This window comes from Somniosus microcephalus, chromosome 7, assembly GCF_052327205.1.
Source record: "Somniosus microcephalus isolate GS21.2 chromosome 7, FLI_Smic_1.0, whole genome shotgun sequence".
NCBI classification, from domain to species: domain Eukaryota; kingdom Metazoa; phylum Chordata; class Chondrichthyes; order Squaliformes; family Somniosidae; genus Somniosus; species Somniosus microcephalus.
In genome coordinates this window covers 34,088,743-34,110,767 of record NC_140993.1, presented here as the reverse complement: position 1 = coordinate 34,110,767, position 22,025 = coordinate 34,088,743, and the positions used below count along the sequence as shown (strand labels likewise).

General features: G+C 46.0%; 1 protein-coding gene across 7 annotated transcripts in view; it reads left to right on the top strand.

Annotated features, from left to right (window-relative positions):
• The window catches only part of LOC147114602 (receptor-type tyrosine-protein phosphatase mu), a 1,110,132-nt gene that overhangs the window by 993,711 nt on the left and 94,396 nt on the right, over positions 1 to 22,025 (top strand). For all 7 annotated transcript variants that reach the window (XM_085992394.1, XM_085992393.1, XM_085992392.1 and 4 more), the window contains 2 exons: positions 11,468 to 11,544; positions 15,111 to 15,147. In XM_085992394.1, coding sequence (XP_085848520.1) covers positions 11,468 to 11,544; positions 15,111 to 15,147 — 114 coding nt within the window. The remainder of the gene's footprint in view (positions 1 to 11,467; positions 11,545 to 15,110; positions 15,148 to 22,025) is intronic.

Below are 22,025 nucleotides of genomic sequence, written 5' to 3'. Positions count from 1 at the left end.
CCCCCCCCACCCCCGTCTTCCCGTGGACCAGTGACAACTAACCACCGTCCATCCACGGCCATCACCCATCGTGCAGCATCTTGTCGAATTCCAGAGAATAACCCACCTGCAAGGAACTGGTGTGGATTCTGGACCTTGAATAATTGGTTTATCACGCTGACGGCACTGAACGAAATGCACACTTATCGCTTCAGTTCCCAATCCAGCTAACTCCGTGACAAGGTTTTGAGTGTTTATTTTTGCCTAATTCCACCCTTATCTCACTCCCACCACCAATGCTTTTGTTACCTACACATGCCGTGCAAATGAAAATTATGTATTTATCTCATGTATATATCGTAGAGGACTGGTACTGACGAGAGAGAGCTTGACAAGACTGGTACTCTACAGGGCCGGTAATGAGGAGAGGGGCCTCAACAGAGCTGATCCTGATGAGATAGATTCAGTGGGATTCATTTACAACCCATTTGATCTCTGTCTGTGAAGAGAGGTAAATAAGGGAGGGAGGAAGAGAGAGGCATAGTGAGTAACAGGATGCTACACAGGCAATCAGGCTGTAATAGGCAAGCTTAGAGTCTGCAGGAAGAGGAAGTTCTACCCTAGACTGCAGGACAAAATGCAGAGGAGGTATTCTATAGCTGTTAGTAAGACAACCCACTGATGTGGGGAAATGTGACATGTTCTTCCTTTTGTATCATTATGTGCAGATACATTTTAGTGATTTAATCAATTGAATATGATCACAACTGTTACTCTGTACATTCATCTTACTGTGTAATAAAGCAGCTTAATGACTCATTCTCACCTATTGATAACTCAATCATCCTACAGAGAGAGATTGAAGAAATACATGTGCTAAAGTCACAAATATCCAGCCCAGTTCACAAAGGGGTTACAGCCCTGGGTTATGCTATCATACAAGTAGATTTTTGGCAGTGTGAGTCAACTCACATAAAAGTAAGATGCTCAGACTGCTTAAGAGAGTGAATAATATCACTGAAATTGAGAAGGTGTGTAACGGAATTCATTCTCGGGCCATATGATGTAATTGGGAAAATTCAGTGTTGTAGCCCTGTCTCCACATTTTTACCCCATTTTCCGTCCAGAAAATGGGCATAACGTGGACCAATATGAGTTCCACAATGAGTATCGTGGCAACCAAGATCCCCAGATCACTTTCAGCTACACGTTTAATTATTACAGCACTATTTGCAGCGTATTTGTGCAGACCATTTCTCCTTTCTACGTGCAGTATTTTACACTTGTCCATATTAAACTTCACCTACAATTGTTCATTCCACTTCCATATTTAATAGCTAACAATACAATACCTTGTATCAAGGGTATCAAGTACATTTGTTTAAATCTGAGACTAAGGTAGGACAACTGATGCAATTGCATAACCATTATTTCTCCTGATATGAAGAGCTTTTAGAATTTTGAAGGCTATCGCTGTGAGAATATAGGTTGGCGCATGTCATTGCAAGATAGTGCCCTTTGTGATTTCAACATTTGACATGTGAATTAGTTAGTGAAGCCTCACTCCACTTCTCTGTTTCAGATGCAGACAGAAATCCCAAATTTAAATTGCTTATTTTCCTATTAGCAATGTTGTCTATATGCAAATAGAATTCAGAGTTTTTGCAGCAATGTTCAGTCGCATTCTAGTTTGTGCAGGAACAATAACGTCCCCTGCTTATAGCAGACGCTCATGATATTGCCGCGTCCCTAATAGTTCTGCATGAAAATGCCAGGAATCAGCAATTCCCAAATCCTTTGCTCCCCTCCCTTTTCTCCTTTCTTGGTGGCGGGGGTTACAGCTCCGTGGATGCTGGCAGATGTCTGGTACCTTCACCAACCGGCGGCTCTTCTTCTTCGCTGAGCCTGACCGGTGAGGACTGGCAGACAATTTGACCGACGTTAAGCCCGATTCTCTTCTCATCCAACGTTCACACCCTCGCCTTGCCAGCAGGAGTCACTGGAGAGTAATCAGGAGAATGAACCCAGGCAGAATTCTCCTCGATCTAGCCCAGGTGCGTCGAGGTCAACACCCAGGCACCTTCCCGGCTGAGATCAAGTGCTGAAGATGGAAATTAATATAATATTCGGGGGTAAAGAGTGAGAAAGAATGGACAGAAAAGGATGTAGTGTATGTCGGGGGCACCTGGGAAGTAAATGAAGTTGACCCTGTGGGAGGTAGGAAGCTACAAAATGAACTATTCTGGTTAGACATTTCTCATGTGAAAAAACCCAAGGGTTATGCTGTAGGCCATCTGGTCAGAATAAGAAGGAGGACAGTTTGTTCTATGAAGAGATTCGAAGGATATATGAAAAGAGGAAAATTACTTTAATGGCAGACTTCAATCAACCTAATACAGTATAAAGTGGGAACATACAAGTAGCTTGGAGCCAGAGTTGGTAGATGTAGTACATTAATGTTTCTTGACCCATTGTGTCAAGGAAGCCACACGAGGCAATTCTCATCTTGACCTGGTGTTCATAAATGAACCAGAAAATGTATAAGAAATAGAAGTGGTAGCGTTCCTGGGGGACAGAGACCACAAAATGATAGGAGCAGGAGGAGGCCATTGAGCCCCTCGAGCCTGTTCTGCCATTCACTGAGATCATGGCTGATCTGCGACCTAACTCCAAATACCCGCCTTTGGCCCGTACCCCTTAATACCTTTAGTTAACAAAAAGCTATCAATCTCCGATTTAAAATTAACAATTGATCTAGCATCAATTGCCGTTTGCAGAAGAGAGTTCCAAACTTCTACCACCCTTTGTGGCTAAAAGTGTTTCCTAATTTCACTCCTGAAAGGTCTGGCTCTAATTTTTAGACTCTGCCCCCTCGTCCTAGAATCCCCAACCAGCGGAAATAGTTTCTCTCTATCTACCCTATCTGTTCACCTTAATATCTTGAAAATTTCAATCAGATCACCATTTAACCTTCTAAATTCTAGGGAATACAACCCTAATTTGTGTAATCTCTCCTCGTAACTTAACCCTTGAAGTCCGAGTATCATTCTGGTAAACCTACGCTGCACTCCCTCCAAAGCCAATCTAGCCTTCCTAAGGTGTGGTGCCCAGAACTGCTCACAGTGCTCCAGGTGTGGTCTGACCAGGGCTTTGTACAGCTGCAGCATAACTTCTACCCCCTTGTATTCTAGTCCTCTAGATATAAAGACCAGCATTCCATTAGCCTTTTTGATTATTTTCTGTACCTGTTCATGACATTTTAATGATCCATGTGCCTGGACCCCCAAGTCTCTTTGGGCCTCCACTGTTTTTAGCTTTTCACCATTTAGAAAGTACCCTGTTCTATCCCTTTTTAGGTCCAAAATGGATGACCTCGTATTTGCCTACATTGAAATCCATTTGCCACAGTTTTGCTCATTCACTTAATCTATCAATATCCCTTTGTAATTTTATGCTTTCATCTACACTGCCTACAAAGCTGCCTAACTTTGTATCATCGGCAAATTTGGATATATGGCTTTCTATTCCATCATCTAAGTCGTTAATAAATACTGTGAATAGCTGAGGCAATTTTCACTTTGGGTGATGGAGTAAGAAGGTCGATATCAAATAGGCACCCAGTTTACACCACAGCCGAGGAGGTAGTTTGCGTTGGGTGGGTCTTCAGGATTGGGCCCCAGGCTGCCTGGCATTTTCACAGTACTAGGTGGAGACCAAACATAATTCATTATGATTGGTAGGTGTCCCAAATGTGTTCCAGTCACATCTTTCTCGTGGGTGGGGCTGCATTCAGACACAAAGCGGGCTGCATCTTCTTGCAGTTATTAACGATTGTTGTGCTAGTCTACGGGTCTCTCCAGTAGGCAGGCCAAACGAGCACTGGGCTGGGTTCTCTGGAATAATGAGACCAAGCATGTCCCTAGTTAACTGCTGGACTTTTATCCAGAATGACTGGATGTGGGGACATGGCCAGAATATGTGGTGAAGGTACAAAGGGACCTGGATGTCCTTGTACACCAATCACTGAAAGCAAACATGCAGGTGCAGCAAGCAGTTAGGAAGGCAAATGTTACGCTGGCCTTCATTGCAAGAGGATTTGAGTACAGGAGCAAGGATGTCTTACTACAGTTATACAGGGCCTTGGTGAGACCACACCTGGAGTACTGTGTGCAGTTTTGGTCTCCTTACCTAAGAAAGGATATACATGCCATACTGGGAGTGCAGCGAAGGTTCACCAAACTGATTCCTGGGATGGTAGGGCTGTCGTATGAGGAGAGATTGGGTCGACTAGGCCTGTACTCACTAGAGTTTAGAAGAATGAGAGGGGATCTCATTGAAACGTATAAAATTCTGACAGGGCTAGACAGACTGGATGCAGGGAGGATGTTTCCACTGGCTGGGGGGTCTAGAACGAAGGGTCACAGTCTCAAGATACGGAGTAGGACATTTAGGACTGAGATGAAGAGAAATTTCTTCACTCAGAGGGTGGTGAACCTGCGGAATTCTCTACCACAGAATGCTGTGGAGGCCAAGTCACTGAATATATTTAAGAAGGAGATAGATAGATTTCTAGACACAAAAGGCGTCAAGGGGTATGGGGAGAGAATGGGAATATGGTATTGAGATAGAGGATCAGCCTTGATCATATTGAATGGTGGAGCAGGCTCGAAGGGCCGAATGGCCTACTCCTGCTCCTATTTTTCTTTGTTTCTATGTGCTGTTCTGGCCATAGCCCTCCGGCAGTCATCTGCAATAGAAAGATGGAATTTGTGGAGCAGGTGCATGTTGCAGTATAAGAACATAAGGACATAAGAATTCCAAGCAGGAGTAGGCCATAGGGCCCCTTGAGCCTGCTCCACCATTCAATTCGATCATCTTCGACTTCAACTCCACTTTCCCGCCCGACGGCCCGGAAATAAGGGTTCTAAATTGGGGGAAGGCCGATTTTAATATGATAAGGCAGGATCTGGCCAAAGTGGACTGGGAGCAGCTACTTATAGGAAAATCCACATCAAAACAGTGGGAGACTTTCAGAAGGGAAATAGAGAGAGTACAACGCCAACATGTTCCTGTAAAGGTCAAGGGTGGGACCAACAAGCAAAGGGAACCTTGGATGACAAGGGATATACAAAAATGCATTAGAAATAAAAGGGGGGCATTTGGCAGTTACAAAAGACTAAAGACGGAAGAAGCCCTAGAGGAGTATAAAAAGTGCAGGGGCATACTTAAAAAAGAAATTAGGAGGGCGAGGAGGGGCCATGAAATAACACTGGCGAGCAAAATAAAAGAAAATCCTAAGATGTTTTACAAGTATATTAAGGGCAAGAGGATAACCAGGGAAAGGGTAGGGCCCATTAGGGACCAAAGTGGCAATCTGTGTGTAGAGCCAGATGATGTAGGCGGGGTTTTAAATGAATTTTTTGCATCTGTGTTCACTATGGAGAAAGACGATGCAGACATAGAAATCGGGCAAGGGGACTGTGACATACTTGAACATATTAGCATCGAGAGGGAGGAGGTGCTAGCGGTTTTAGCAGGCCAAAAAGTGGATAAATCCCCAGGCCCGGACGAGATGTATCCCAGGCTGCTGTGGGAGGCAAAGGAGGAAATTGCAGGGGCTCTGGCACAAATTTTCAGAACCTCTCTGGCCACAGGGGATGTACCAGAGGACTGGAGAACAGCTAACGTAGTACCATTATTCAAGAAGGGTAGCAGGGATAAACCAGGGAATTACAGGCCAGTGAGCCTAACATCTGTGGTAGGGAAATTATTGGAAAAAATTCTGAGGGACAAAATTAGTCTCCACTTGGAGAGGCAAGGATTAATCGGGGATAGTCAGCATGGCTTTGTCAAGGGTAAATCATGTCTGACAAATCTGATTGAATTTTTCGAGGGGGTGACTAGGGGGGTGGATGAGGGAAATGCTGTGGATGTGGTTTACATGGACTTCAGTAAAGCTTTTGACAAAGTCCCGCATAGGAGACTGGTCAAGAAGGTAAGAGCCCATGGGATCCAGGGTGCCTTGGCGCGTTGGATCCTAAACTGGCTGAGTGGCAGGAGGCAGAGGGTGATGGTCGAAGGTTGCTTTTGTGACTGGAAGCCTGTGTCCAGTGGGGTACCTCAGGGATCGGTGCTGGGTCCCTTGTTGTTTGTGATCTACATAAATGATTTGGATGAGAATGTAAAAGGTATGATCAGTAAGTTCGCAGATGACATGAAAATTGGTGGGGTGGTAAATTGCGAGGAGGAAAGCCTCAGGCTACAGGACGATATAAACGGGTTGGTCAGATGGGCGGAAAAGTGGCAAATGGAATTTAACCCTGAAAAGTGCGAGGTGATGCATTTTGGACGGACAAATAAGGTAAGGGAATACACAATGAGTGGTAGGACCCTAGGAAGTACAGAGGGTCAGAGGGACCTTGGTGTACATGTACATAGATCCCTGAAGGCAGCGGAACAGGTAGATAAGGTGGTTAAAAAAGCATATGGGATACTTGCCTTCATTAGCCGAGGCATAGAATATAAGAGCAGGGAGGTTATGATGGAGCTGTACAAAACGCTGGTGAGGCCACAGCTGGAGTACTGTGTGCAGTTCTGGTCGCCTCACTATAGGAAGGATGTGATTGCTTTGGAGAGGGTGCAGAGAAGATTCACCAGGATGTTACCTGGGATGGAGCGCCTCAGCTATGAAGAGAGGCTGGACAGGCTGGGGTTGTTTTCCTTGGAGCAAAGAAGGCTGAGGGGGGACCTGATTGAGGTGTACAAAATGATGAGGGGCATAGATAGGGTAGATAAAGAGGAACTTTTCCCCTTAGTAGGGGGGTCAATAACAAGGGGGCATAGATTCAGGGTAAGGGGCAGGAGATTTAGAGGGGATTTGAGGAGGAACTTTTTCACCCAGAGGGTGGTTGGAATGTGGAACTCAATGCCTGAAAGGGTGGTAGAGGCAGGAACCCTCACAACATTCAAGAAGCATTTGGATGAGCACTTGAAATGCCATTGCATACAAGGCTATGGACCAAATGCTGGAAAATGGGATTAGACTGGACAGGGATGGATGGGCGGCGCGGACACGATGGGCCGAAGGGCCTCTTTCTGTGCTGTAAAACTCTATGACTCTATGACTATGACTCTATCTCCATATCAAAGGTAGTAATCTCCGGATTACTCCTGGTGCCACGCGCTAGTGAGTATAGAAATAGGAGGATAGCGCAGATGAATGCGTAGCTGGAGAGATGGTGCAGGAGGGAGGGCATTAGATTCCTGGGGTATTGGGACCGGTTCTGGGGGAGGTGGGAGCTATACAGGCGGACGGGTTGCACCTCAGCAGGGTTGGATCCAACATCCTCACGGGAAGGTTTGCTAATGCTGTTGGGGAGGGTTTAAACTAATTTGTAGGGGGTTGGGCACCAGGATGTAACATGAGAAAGGGGAAATAAAGTGCTCAAAGGATTGGAAGAGGCAGAGAGCACTAAAGTACAAAATAGTAAGGTATTAGGTGGGATCAAACTAAGAGAGAACACAGGATGGTCTAAGATAGGGTTACAGTGTATGTATGTGAACGCACGAAGTGTAGTAAACAAGGTAAGTGAGCTGCAGGCACAAATAGACACATGGGAATACGATGTTGTGGCAATAACTGAGACCTGGCTCAAAAAAGGGCAGGATTGGGTATTAAATATTCCTGGTTATAAAGTGTTCAGGAAAGATAGGGAAGGAAAGATAGAAGGTGGTGTGGCAGTATTGGTTAAGGAGAATGTTACAGTGCTGGAGAGGGAGGATGTCCTGGAGAGGTCAAGGACAGAATCTATATGGTTAGAGTTAAGAAATAATAGAGGTGCCATTATACTACTAGGTGTATTCTATAGACCACCAAATAGTGGGAAAGATATGGAGCTGCAAAGTTGCAGAGAAATTACAGAAAGGTGCAAGAACTATAGAGTAGTAATAATGGGGGACTTCAACTATCCTAATATAGACTGGGATCGTAATAGTGTTAAGGGCAGAGAAGGGGAAGAATTTATGAAGTGTGTTCAGGAGAATTTTCTTGATCAGTATGTTTCCGGCCCGACGAGGGAGGAGGCATTGCTGGATCTGATTCTGGGGAATGAGGTAGGTCAAGTGGAGCAAGTGTCAGTAGGTGAACATTTAGGGAACAGTGATCATAGTATCATAATGTTTAGATTAGCTATGAAAAAGGACAGGGAGCAATCTAGAGTAAAAATGTTAACTAGGGGAAGGACAATTTCAGTGGGATGAGAACGGATCTGGCCCAGGTAAACTGGAATCAAAGATTGGCAGACCAAACTGTAATGGAACAATGGGCTGCCTTTAAAGAGGAAATAGTTCAGGTACAGTTGAGGTACATTCCCACTAGGGGGAAAGGTAGGGCAACTAAAGTCAGGGCTCCCTGGATGATGAAAGAGATAGAGAATATGATGAAGCAGAAAAAGAGTGCGTATGAAAGATGTCAGGTTGCAAATACATCTGAGAATCAGGCTGTATATAGAAAGGTCAGAGGAGAAGTGAAAAAGAAAATAAGAGGGGCAAAGAGAGGGTATGAGAATAGAATGGCAGCCAACATAAAAGGTCATCCAAAAGTCTTCTATAAGCATATAAATAGTAAAAGGGTAGTAAGAGGAGGAGTGGGGCCGATTAGGGACCAAAAAGGAGACCTGTGCATGGAGGCAGAGGGTATGGCTGAGGTACTAAAGGAGTACTTTGCATGTGTCTTCACCAAGGAAAAGGATACTGCCATAGACATAGTAAAGTAGGAGGTAGTGGAAATGCTTGATTAGATAAAAATTGAGAAAGAGGTATTAGAAAGGCTGGCTGTACTTAAAGTAGATGAATCACCAGGAGCGGATGGGATGCATCCTAGGATGCTGAGGGAATTGAAAGAAAAGAAAGACTTGCATTTATATAGCACCTTTCATGACCACCAGACGTCTCAAAGCGTTTTACAGCCAATTAAGTATTTTTGAAGTGGAGTCACAGTTGTAAAGTGGGAATTGAGGGGGGAAATCACGGAGGTACTGGCCATAATCTTCCAATCCTCCTTAGATACGGGGGTGGTGCCAGAGGACTGGAGAACTGCAAATGTTACACCATTGTTCAAAAAAGGGTGTAAAGATAAACCCAGCAACTACAGGCCAGTCAGATTAACCTCGGTAGTGGGGAAGCTTTTAGAAACAGTAATCAGGGACAAAATTAACAGTCACTTGGACAAGTGTGGAATAATTAAGTAAAGCCAGCACGGATTTGTTGAAGGCAAATTATATTTAACTAATGTAGGAATTGTCAGATCCCTAATTGAAGCACTGAGGTCGAGTCAGTCCGATAATAAAACGAAGTTTAATAGAAACTAGAGAACAGACAATTGCATGCAGGAGAAATAATCAACAGGTCTTTTTTGGTGCTGGTTTCACGAGGTCTGAGTTGGAAACCTCCCACTCTCTGACATCATGACGGCATCACGTTTCCCGCTGTTCGGGGCGTCACGTGACCAATGTGATGACGTCATCGCGCTGACTCTGGGGCTTATCCAGAACGGCTATTTACATACAGTAAACAAACATAGGTGCTGTAGCACTCTGTTAAAGGCAGTTATACATTTATACAGGAGTCCGTTGGTGGCTTTGCCACATGCGCCCCCCCAGGGGGGCACGGTGGCATAGTGGTTAGCACTGTTGCCTCACAGCGCCAGGGACCCGGGTTCAAATCTGGCCTCGGGCGACTGTCTGTGTGGAGTTTGCACATTCTCCCTGTGTCTGCGTGGGTTTCCCCCGGGTACTCCGGTTTCCTCCCACAGTCCAAAGATGTGCAGGTTAGGTTGATTTGGCTATGATAAATTGACCCTTAGTGTTAGGGGATTAAATACGTGGGGTTACGGGGATAGGGTGGGATATGTGTCGGTGCAGGCTCGATGGGCTGAAATGGCCTCTATCTGCACTGTAGATTCTGTGATTCTGTGATTCTGTGAGAAGTGTCTTTAACCTCAAAAGTCAATCGCACAGGAGGTCGGAAAAGCCTGTCCGAACGACTCCGATATTCTCGGAATCGCCAACTGCCATCGTAGACGCGAAACCAACCTCGGGGCCGTTCTTCCGTTCACGCAATCGGTGCTGCTGCTTCCTCGGTGCAGTTGGCGCGAAACTGCATGGGTGTCGGCAACATCTGGCTTTTGGACCGAAACGGGCGTGGTAGTAGCAGAGGCCGGTCAGTGGAGGCGCCGAGGTGGGATTCTTCGGGGCGGGACGCTTCGAGGTGGCACAGTACTGCTGCATCACCGCATAAATGGTGTCGGCTTCGGCCGCGAGCGCTACACAGTCCGTAGCCTCCGACCTGGCGAGGGCTGCTTGCACCTGCTCAGGGAGCTGGCTCAGGAACAGTTCCCGAAACAGAAAACACTGCGGCTCAGACCCAAGGAGCGTGAGCATCTGGCTCATCAACTCAGACGGCTTAGCGTCGCCTAACCCGGGCAGTGTGAGTAAACGTCGCGCGCGCTCCGCTTTCGTGAGGCCGAAAACCTGCATAAGTCGCGCCTTAAGCGTATCATACTTGTTATCCATGGGCAGGGTCTCCAGCAGACTGATGATCCATGCAGCCGTCAAGCTGTCCAGTGCGGAGACCGCGTAAAGATAACGGGTCTGATCCAGCACGATGTTCTGAAGCTGGAACTGAGCCTCCGCTTGGACGAACCAGGAGGCCGCCTGTTGTTCCCAAAATTGAGGGAGCTTCAAAGTCGCTGCATTAACATCCATCATTTTGTTCTGCGCGTCCTCCGCGAAAATCGTCCGCGAAGTCTCGGGGTCACCAATGTAGGAATCGTCAGATCCCTAATTGAAGCACTGAGGTCGAGTCAGTCCAATAAATAAAACGAAGTTTAATAGAAACTAGAGAACAAACAATTGCATGCAGGAGAAATAATCAACAGGTCTTTTCTGGTGCTGGTTTCACGAGGTCTGAGTTGGGAACCTCCCACTCTCTGACGTCATGACGTCATCACGTTTCCCGCCGTTCGGGGCGTCACGTGACCAACGTGATGACGTCATCGCGCTGACTCTGGGGCTTATCCAGAACGGCTATTTACATACAGTAAACAAACACAGAAAGGGTTGATGAGGGTAATGCAGTTGACGTTGTGTACATCGATTTCTGAAAGGCGTTCGACAAAGTGCCGCATAATAGGCTTGCCAGCAAAGTTGAAGCCCATGGAATAGAAGAGACAGTGGCAGCATGGATACGGAATTGGCTAAGTGACAGGAGACAGAGAGTAGTGGTGAGGATCAGGCCAGTCTGAAATTTGGGAGGGGGCGATTTTAACCCCACTGTAATTTTAACTCGGGCCTGAGCGGGGAATCCACCTGGAGTTAAAATTGGGGCCGGGCCCCCTCCTTTTATTTTGAGCCAAAAAGCAGGCACTCTAGACTTCCTTCCTTCTTTTGATATTTGTTCATTGATCAGCGTTGACTGTTTTCTCTTTCAGACGATCATTCTCGGGTCAGACTGCAGCCATTGGAAGGAGACTCAAATTCTGATTACATTAACGCAAACTATGTGGAAGTAAGTAACTAAATTATTCAATATAAACTCGAATGTGGCTTTCATTGTGTTTTTTTTAGCTGATTAAGGGTCAGTGTTGGTGGATAGAGAACTCTTTTCCACTTTAGGTACCAGCTGCCAGTATCAAATACTTTCAGGTCAGGTAGAACACAGAACAGAGACAGATTAAAGCTCCTTCCACTTTGTCCTAACAAATAGGCAATCTCTGAGCAACATGTCCTACTATGCTAGCGTGACATTTGCATTTCCCGCACCAGTCATTCTGCGACTTCACAAAGTGAGGCTGTCAGTTTAAATGCTGATTATGGGCAGTTTTGTTCAGTGGGCTTGTGCCCATTAGGAACTGACTGTCGCAAAATCATGTTCACTTATAACTGGCAGAGAGCGAATACTTTCATCCCTTTAGTCTGAGCTGTGGATTGAATTATTATACTGTAGGGGGTGCTTTTAGGGTTGTGGTTGAGCCGCATGGGGCAAAGAATACCTGTGATTGCCTTGTGTAAGATTGTAAATGCATTTGTGAAGATTTCCGGTCCGCTATTTCTCATGGAATCATAACCACTTGCTAAAAGAACACAGTTGTTTCCAATGGCTGAATAGTGAGAGGGCACCGATTTAAGGTGATGGGCAAAAGAACCAGAGGCGACGCGAGGAAAAACGTTTTTACGCAGCGAGTGGTTAGGATTTGGAATGCACTGCCTGATAGGGTGGTGGATACAGATTCAATAGTAGCCTTCAAAAGGGAATTGGATAAATACTTGGAGGAAAAAATTGTCGGGATATAGGGAAAGAGCGAGGGAGTGGGACTAACTGGATTGCTCTTCGAAAGAGCCGGCGCAGACTCGATGGGCCGAATTACCTCCTTTTGTGCTCTACTATTCTATGATTCTATAATGAAATATTCACAAATATAGTCACATTCTGAACAAAGGAATTCTTACCCACGGTTGGAGCACCGTAGATGGGCCTTTATTTTGCATTTAATCCATGCAGTACCTATTCTGGGAGTGCTTGAAGCTGATACTGGGTTAAAAACAAGTGGAAAAATTTCATTCCACAGCAATGACATCCCTTAACCAAACTTAGTGGAACACACAAATAAATTTGAAGAAGCAAACATCTTTAACACGAATCAGACAAGGAGTACAGTTTTAATTGTTTCTTCTGTGGATAAGCTGCTTTGCAACTGCCCTATCTTCAGAGTAGTAATTATTAGGCTTTGAAATATACTTACCTCAATTTTAAACAGTACCCAGTTAAGTGGAGTTGATTTTCAGCTCTATATAGTACAGAGTTGTTTATTTAAACAATTAATGTTTTATATGGAAAGAATTTAAAGACTATAGTGTGTGAGGATTCCAGGCATTAACCCTTGCTGTTTTTTTTGTCTTAAAATACTCCTGTGCAGTGCCTTGGAATATTTTACTATGTTAAAGGCGCCATATAAATACAAGTTGTTGTTGTTATTCTGTTGGCAGTTGTACTGTTAAAAAAATAGTTATTGTACGCAAGACTGCTATGGGCTTCTATAGAACTAAACGGCCTTACATTTTTGGCCTTTATAAAAATAAACAAGACCCAAGAGCTACGAAGCAATAAAGAATGAGAAGGATTCAGGTTTGATTTCCAGTCTGTGTGGAATTGGAAAGTTCCAGTCAGCGCAGTAGTCAGGATACTATTATAAAAACAGAATACTGCAGATGCTGGAAATCTGAAATAAAAACAGAAAATGCTGAAAATACTCAACCGGCCAGGCAGCATCTGTGGAGAGAGAAACAAAGTTGGCCCCGATTTTAACGCCAGGCGGATTCCCCCGCTCAGGCCTGAGTTAAAATTACAGTCGGGGTCTCAATGTTGTCATCGGGCCGCAACATGCATATGTAAAGAAGGACCCTGTTGGCTGTGGGCACGCGTCCTTGCTGCCTGCTCAGGAGAGCGGGTTAAAATGGCGATCGTGGCGGCTCTCGGACAGATGAGAGCCAGGGCGATTTTAACTGCCCACCCGCCAGGGTTCTGCTGAGCGAGTAGGGTTAAAATCACACCCGTTTCGGGTCGATGATCTTCTGTCAGAACTGGAAAAAGTTAGAGATGTAACAGTTCAAAACCAATGTCACGATAAAATTATGGAATAAAATCAGTAAAACACCTGTATAAATCCTGGAGCCTCGGTAATCAAAACAGAAGTTGACATGTTCAGTAGAAATGAATAAAAACAAATTATGGAAATACACATCAGATAGAAACAGAAAATGCTATAAAATGCGTATCAGCTCGACCAGCATCTAAAAATGAAAATCTAGGTTAACATTTTGGGTGGAATCAAGCATTAGAAATCATAATACCTGATGAAGAGTCACAACCAAAGCACTAACCTGTCTTTCAGATATCGATCAATCTTTAGTGAAGCCCCAGCACTTTCTTTTTTTATTTAAAATAATAAACTGTTAATTTTTCTATTGGTTTAGTATTTAAAAAGAGGTCCTTATGCAGAATTTTAATACAGGTACAGGATGAGCGTCCCGAATCCAGCAACCTCGGGACCGAGGCCGAGCCGGTTTTCGTGTTTTTCCAGACTTCGGAATGTGTTTCTGATGTCCGAAGCCCGGAAACGCCCGAGCCCAGGTTGCGATATTTCCAGACTTCGGACATCAGAAACACGTGCCGAGTCCAGAAATGCCCGGGCCCAGGTTGCGATATTTCCGGTTTTTGGTAAGCCTCCCTCAGGGTATCCGGATTCCGGAACATTTTATGGATTCTAGATGACACTGCCACCAATCGTCCCGGATTCCAGAACATTCCGGATTCAGGAGCTCTGGATTTTGGACGCTCAACCTGCAGTATATTTGGAAACAATCTACTTTATAAAAAATTATTTGTTACTCTAAATATCCTCCCACTCCCCTGTACATTTCCATTCACTCAACCTGCACGCTGATAAGGTTTGTGTTTTATACAGTATCTGATTTTCAGCCTGCTGAATAAACTAAAAATAGGTAAAAATTATTTTTTTCTTTTTAAATTATGAAAGGTTTTGATAGAGTAGACAGAGAGAGAGAGTGTTTCCACTTGTGGGGAAGAGCAAAACTAGAGGCCATCAATATAAGATAGTCACCAAGAAATCCAATAGGGAATTCAGGAGAAACTTCTTTACCCAGAGAGTGGTGAGAATGTGGAACTCGCTACCACAGCGAGCAGTTGAGGCGAAGAGTATCGATGCATTTAAGGGGAAGCGAGATATGAGGGAGAAGAGAATTAAGGTTATGCTGATAGTTAGATGAGGATGGATGGGAGGAGGCCGGAGTGGATAATAAACACCAACATGGGCGTGTTGGACCGAACGGCCTGTTTCTATGTTGTAGGTTCTCTGTAATTCTGTGTAGTTGCCTTGCATATTTTCATTGGTACAGAAGCATTATCACAATCTTCAAGTACTTAATTGTTTCAATTATTTGACCCTCTTTAGACCACTTCACTAAACTAGGACAAATAAAAGCTCTCTTGAGGGGAATTTTCTATTTCTGTATTATGTCGTTTAGGGATTTAAATGCTTTTTTTTCTCTCTTCAGGGCTATCACAGACCAAACCACTATATCGCCACACAAGGTAAGTGTATAAACCTATTTAAGGAATATATCTTCCACCATTTGCTAATATAAGTATAAGACAGGAGGAGGCCATTCAGCCCCTCGAGCCTGTTCTACCTCTCAATTAGATCATGACTAATCTGTATCTTAAGTCCATCTGCCCGCCTTGATTCCGTAACTCTTAATACCTTTACCTAACAAAAATCTATCAATCTCAGTTTTGAAATTTTCAGTTGACCCCCAGCCTCAACAGCTTTTTGGGGGAGAGAGTTCCAGATTTCCACTACCTTTTGTGTGAAGAAGTGCTTCCTGACATCATCCGTGAACGGCCTAGCTCTAATTTTAAGGTTATGCCCCCTTATTCGGGACTCCCCCACCAGAGGAAATAGTTTCTCTCTATCGACCCCAACTCCTCTTAAACACCTCAATTAGTTCACCCCTTAATCGTCTATACTCAAGGTAATACAAGCCTAGCCCATGGAACCTGTCCTCCTAATTTAACCCTTTTAGCCCCAGTATCACTCTGGTGAATCTGCGCTATTCCTCCCCCGTTATATCCTTCCTGAGGTGCGATGTCCAGAACTGAACGCAGTACTCTAGATGGGATCTAACCCGAGCTTTATACAACTGTAACATAACGTCGACCCCTTTGGACTCCAGCTCCCTTGAGATAAAAACCAACATTTACTAGCCCTTTAAATTATTTTTGTACCTGTTCGCTAGCTTTTAGTGATTTCTGTACTTGGAGCCCTACATCTCTCTGCTCCTCCAGAGTTCCTAGCTTCTCACCATTTAGAAAATACTCTGTTTTTTTCTTTCTTAGTGTCAGCTGTGGCTCAGTGGGTGGCACTCTCCAAGTGGGAAGGGCCAGGAGTGAGCAGGTGCTGCTGGGTGCTTGATTACTGCAGGGAGTTGGAGTGAGTTTGTAAAAAGTTGGTGGTGGTTTTTTTTTTTCTATTTTTAGGGCCTTTTTAGTCCTTAAACAGCAGTCAGATGGCTGCTGAGGGGCTCGGAGTGCCGGGCCCTTCAGAAGACAATGTTCCCAGGGTGAATTTAATCAGGGGAGAAAATGTTGGAGGAAGGGAGAAAAAAAGGCCCCAAAAATATGGGCTGAGACCCCAGAAAGTTTGGAAAAGAAAATAATGCGAGGATAAGGAGCTTGGGATATTATCAAGATGGTACATGAAGACTGCGGCAAGGGAAGCTGCTTTGCTTGTCGACCAAAGCCGAATGTTGGGTTCGAGATGACAGTCAGTGGCTGAGAGGAGGTGGAAAGACTTTTACTGAGTTTGAAGGTTGGAGATACGTTCTTGGAGGTATCTCTGCTATATTCTGAAGAGGTAGTGGTCTCATTCTTAAACCTGTTATATTGAGGACAATGTGCTAAAAGAAAAGTTGGAGCCGTGGGACATTAAAATTTGCTCAGCAATAAAGTGGAGATAATATCCAGGAACACGGGTAGCAGATGGAACCCGTTATGCAAAGGTGCGGTTCGCAGAGGGGGTGAAGTCATTGCCGTGTAGCATGAAATTCAGGACAATGGAAGGAGTTCAGTACTACCGGGTACTGCATGATAACCAGGTGAAGGTTTGTTCTTATTGTCTTAGACACTACCATCTTGTAAGAAGCTGTCCAGACTTGTACTGTTATAATTGCGGTGAGTCTGGACACATTGCTTGGAGCTGCAAGGTGGAGAGCTGTGGGGTATGTCACAAAGGCCCCACCTGCTGTGAGTGTGTGGCAGAAGGCAGCCCCTTGAGTGATGAGGAGATGGGAGAAGGAGAAGGAGCAGGAGGTGTGAGTGGAACGGCTGGAGGAATGGAGCAGGCGGAGGACACAGCTGGTGAATGGAAAGAGAAAAGAGCGCAGGAAGAGGCAGAAAATTGTGGAGCAGAGAACAGGATGGAGATGGTGGAAAACAAACCAAGTACGGTGGAAAAGAACAAAGACAGCAGTGGGCAGCCCGGGTCGAGGGCAGAGTCGAGCCATAATATGGCTCGGCACGCCCTAAAGAATCTGGTGTCCGTGGGGGGAGAGGAGGCGGGGTGTGGGGTAAGTGTAAGTACTCCAAAGAAAGACAGGGAGTTGGACATCTCTGGGAGCAGGAGGGGGCAAGACAAGGAGAGGGGGTAAGACAAGGAGAGGGTGCAAGAGGCAGGAGCCTTAAAGGAGCAGCAGGATGGGAGCGGGGAGACAAAGACTCCAGAATGGAGCAAGATAGGTGTAGATGTGCCGTTGTCCCAGAGAGAGAAGAACGGGGAGCAAGGGTCAGCGGTGGAGAGGAGGCCAAAGGGAGTGGCACTGTTGGAGAAACCATGATCGCAGGAAGACTCTCTAAAGGAGATTATGGGCCGGATATTCCGATCCCTATGGGTGGGTATGCGCTGTGTACACACCCGTAGGGACATCGGAAATGTCGGTTTCAGGCATGCCCAGCGCATGCACTGGAAACCAGAATTTTCGATCTGTCAAGAATGCTCTCTGGAGAACCTCCGCTCGCAGAAAACCCTTAAAAATCTTACGCCTGCTTTTACCAGCATAAGAGTTGAAAAAAAGTTAAAAAAAACATTTTCACTCATTTATCATTTAAAAATACTTTAAAAAAGGTAAGTTTATTTTTAGCCCCGTAAAAAACTTTAATTATTTTTTTCAAATATATTTAATTTATTGTAATTTGAATTCATTTTAAACATGTGATTTAAAAAAAATTGATTTAATGTTTTACTGTGTTTTTGGGGTGATCTCCATTCATATATTTGACAGGTCTATCTGTCAAGTGTATGAAGAGAGATTCCCTTCTCCTATTGGCTCCCCATGGCCCACGTGATCCCAGGGACGCTTGCAAACCGCATGCACCTCTGGGATACGTGGGCCCTGCACATTTCGAGTTGGAGAGACCCAGGAGCAGAAGTATACGCACCTCAGGAGCCCTCAGGTAAGTCCGTAGATTTTTTCCAGATTGGAGGCCTCCGCATGCAGGAAGCCCGGATCCGATCGGAAAATACGGCCCTGTGTATCTGATGGGGAGCAGGGACGGGAGGTTACAGAAGAGCTCGAGAGTGAGGAGTTAGAGAAGGACAGTGACATGGAAGTGGGGGGTGACATCGTGTGGAAAGGGAAAGGTTAGTGAGGGGCACAAGGAGGGAGAAGGGGCAGCTCCTCGGCCCAAACCTAATGTAAAGAGGCTGAAACTGCAGGGAAGGTTCAAACAGGAGGTGAAAAAGAGCCGGAGGCTGCAGGAGAAAGCAACAGCTGCCCGAAAAGTTGGGAAGGAGCATGAGAGGAGGGAAGGGCCGGAGATTAAATGATGGGGGGATTATCAGGCACACTTCCCTTTTTCGGAGCCATGATTACTGATCAATTTTTAAAGTACGATAGATTAGTATATGTTATGGGAGACAAATTAAACTTCAGATTTTGATGTTAATATGTGGTGGAGGAATGGCTGTGCAGAGCGATGGAATGGATTTGTATGATACATGATGTTGTAAATGTTTTTAATGTTCAATAAATAATATATTTAAAAAAGTGGGTAGCACCCTTGCCTCTGAGTCAGAAAGTTATGGGTTCAAACCTCACTCCAGGGGCTTGAGCACCTAAATCTAGGCAGTACTGAGGGAGTGCTGCACTGTCGGAGGTGCCGTTTTTCAGATGAGATATTAAACCAAGGCCCCGTCTGCTCTCTCAGGTGGACGTAAAAGATCCCACGGCACTATTTCGAAGAAGAGCAGGGGAGTTAGCCCCGGTGTCCAGGACAATATTTATCCCTCAATCAACATCACAAAAACAGATTATCTGGTCATTATCACATTGCTGTTTGTGGGAGCTTGCTGTGCAGAATTTCCCACATTACAACAGTGACTACACTTTAAAAGCACTTCATTGGCTGTAAAGCGCATTGAGACGTCCGGTGGTCATGAAAGGTGCTATATAAATGCAAGTTTTTTTTTAAAGTGGAAGATCTCACGTTTGTTTTAGAGCATTGCCACTGAACTTCGGGCTAACCCTTTTGACAGGGGTGTAAGACAAATGCAGCATTAAGCAGTAAGATGTGCTGGGCCTTCTTGCTTCACCCTGACAGGGAGGGGGATGAAGTCACTGCTGGACTGGACGGAATCGAACAAGAAGTTTCAGGAGAAGTGGACGCGGGAGCCGATGACATCTTTGAGAACTTTGGAGAGGAAAGGGAGTTTGGACATTAGTGGAGCAGATTGGTCACAGGTGTTTTTGTTGAAGATTGAGTAATGACGGCTTTGAAAGGGAGAGATACGGGGGCGGAAAATTGATAATCATTGTGGGTGCCAGGAAGTGTGTGGGGAGGTGATTGAGAGAGCAGAAGATGGGCAAGGGGAGAGATGCAGAAAGACAAGGGTTCAGGGCAAGAGAGGCAGGGAGACGGAAGGTCGTTGGATACTGGGAGCTAAAGGAGGGGGAGGAAGTGACAGAGACAACTACATGAATGGTCTCAATCTTAGGGCCCAAAATGGGAGCTCCTCACATTTGGTGTTTGAAGTGAGGATGATGGGATGGAGGAGAGTGGCATAGGGAGCTAATTGGTAAAAAGGAGCATAAGGTGGTTCGCTACCCTCCAGGATGATCATGGAGTAATGGGTGGTTTTGGACTGAGGAGAGTGAGGCACATTAATGCTTGATGTGTTCAAGGCAGCTCTGGCAATTGATGACTAAGTTGTGTGCGAGGTATACTCAAATGTACGCCCCCCTGACATAAGGGAACGAAGATAGGGAGTGACATATGAGGGAGACAATGATCGATACAGAGTAAGAGCCACCAAACTCATGGAGGACGGGGAAAAGGAGAGAAAATAATAGCACCACGGTGATGCCGAGTAAGCTTGCAGGGAACTTTGTCCGATCCTGTCACTGTTTTCCAAGTGCTCTGCTATTACATCTTTTATAATGGACTCTAGCATTTTCCCCACTACCGATGTCAGGCTTACCGGTCTATAATTCCCCGTTTTCTCTCTACCATCGGACAAAGTCAACATGGATTTACAAAAGGTAAATCGTGCTTGACTAATCTACTGGAATTTTTTGAGGATGTAACAGGTAGAATAGATAAGGGAGAACCAGTGGATGTGGTTTAATTGGACTTTCAGAAGGCTTTCGATAAGGTCCCGCATAAGAGATTAGCGTGTAAAGTTAAAGCACATGGGATTGGGGGTAAGGTACTGACTTGGATAGAGAACTGGTTGGCAGACAGGAAGCAAAGAGTTGGAATAACCGGGACTTTTTCCGAGTGGCAGGCAGTGACTAGTGGGGTACCGCAGGGATCGGTGCTAGGCCCCCAGCTATTCACAGTATATATTAATGATCTAGACGAGGGAACTAGATGTAATGGCCTAGAAATTGAGTTTTGGCTTAGCCAGGGCTTTAGCGCCGGAAGTTAGTGCCGGCGCTAAGTCCCCCTGCGCGCGCCAAAAATTCAGCAGTGCCGCGCCCAAACGGCTGCCGGCGCTACTGAAGGGTCTTTGCGGCGGTACATCGGCGCTAACTGCCGTTTCGCGCCGCAATTCCGGCGCTGCGGCACCCGATGCGGTGCGGCAGGCTCGGGAAGTGCAGGCCTCCTCCTTCCCTTAAGGAGGAGCTGCCTGCACCCGATCGCGGCCCGCGAAAATCTTTTAAAAAATGAGCCCGGCACCTCGGACAAGTGCCGGGCTTGCTTCTGTTCCGGGGGGGGGGCGGGGGGAAGTCCGGGGAGGGAGCTGCGGCCAGGCGGCCGGCGGGAAAGCGGCCGGCCGCCGCGGGGCCTTTAATGCGCCGGCGCAAAGACTCGTAAGACTCTGTTGCCAGAGTCTTAGTTGCGGCTGTCACGGGCGAGGCGGCCGCAACTGAATTTCGGCGCTGGGGCCCGTCGGCATGGCAACCGGGACGCTGCGCACACCGATGACGTCATCGGTGCCGGCGCAGCGCTACCGGTCTACCGCGGCGTAAGGGCCCCAGGCAATTTCGGCGCCGGCGCCAAATGCAGCGCTAGGCCCTCTAGCGCCGCAAAATCGGCGCTAAGGGCACTCAATTTCTAGGCCAATATCTCCAAGTTTGCAGACGACACAAAGCTGGGTGGGCGTGTGTGCTGTGAGGAGGATGCCGAGAAACTCCAGTATGATTTGGACAGGTTGGGTGATTGGGCAGATGCATGACAGATGCAGTATAATGTGGATAAATGCGAGGTTATTCACTTTGGTGTCAAAAACAGGAAGGCAGATTATTATCTGAACGGCAATAGATTGGGAGAAGGGGAAGTGCAACGAGACCTGGGTGTCCTTGTGCACCAGTCGCTGAAGGTAAGCATGCAGGTGCAGCAGGCGGTTAAGAAGGCAAATGGTATGTTGGCCTTCATAGCGAGAGGATTCGAGTACAGGAGCAAGGATGTCTTGCTGCAGTTGCACAGGGCCTTGGTGAGACCACACCTTGAGTATTGTGTGCAGTTTTGGCCGCCTTATCTGAGGAAGGATGTTCTTGCCATGGAGAGTGTGCAGTGAAGATTCACCAGACTGATACCTGGGATGGCAGGAATGATGTATGAGGAGAGATTGGGTCGATTGTGCTTGTATTCGCTGGAGTTTAGAAGAATGAGAGGGGATCTCATTGAAACTTATAAAATTCTGACAGGACTGGACAGACTAGATGCAGGAAGGATGTTCCCGATGGTGGGGGAGTCCAGAACCAGGGGACACAGTCTAAGGATAAGGGGTAAGTCATTTAGGACAGAGATGAGGAGGAATTTCTTCACCCAGAGAGTGGTGAACCTGTGGAATTCTCTACCACAGAAGGCAGTTGAGGCCAATTCATTAAATATATTCAAGAAGGAGTTAGATATATTTCTTAAGGCTAAAGGGATCAAGGGGTATGGGGAGAAAGCAGGGACAGGGCACTGAA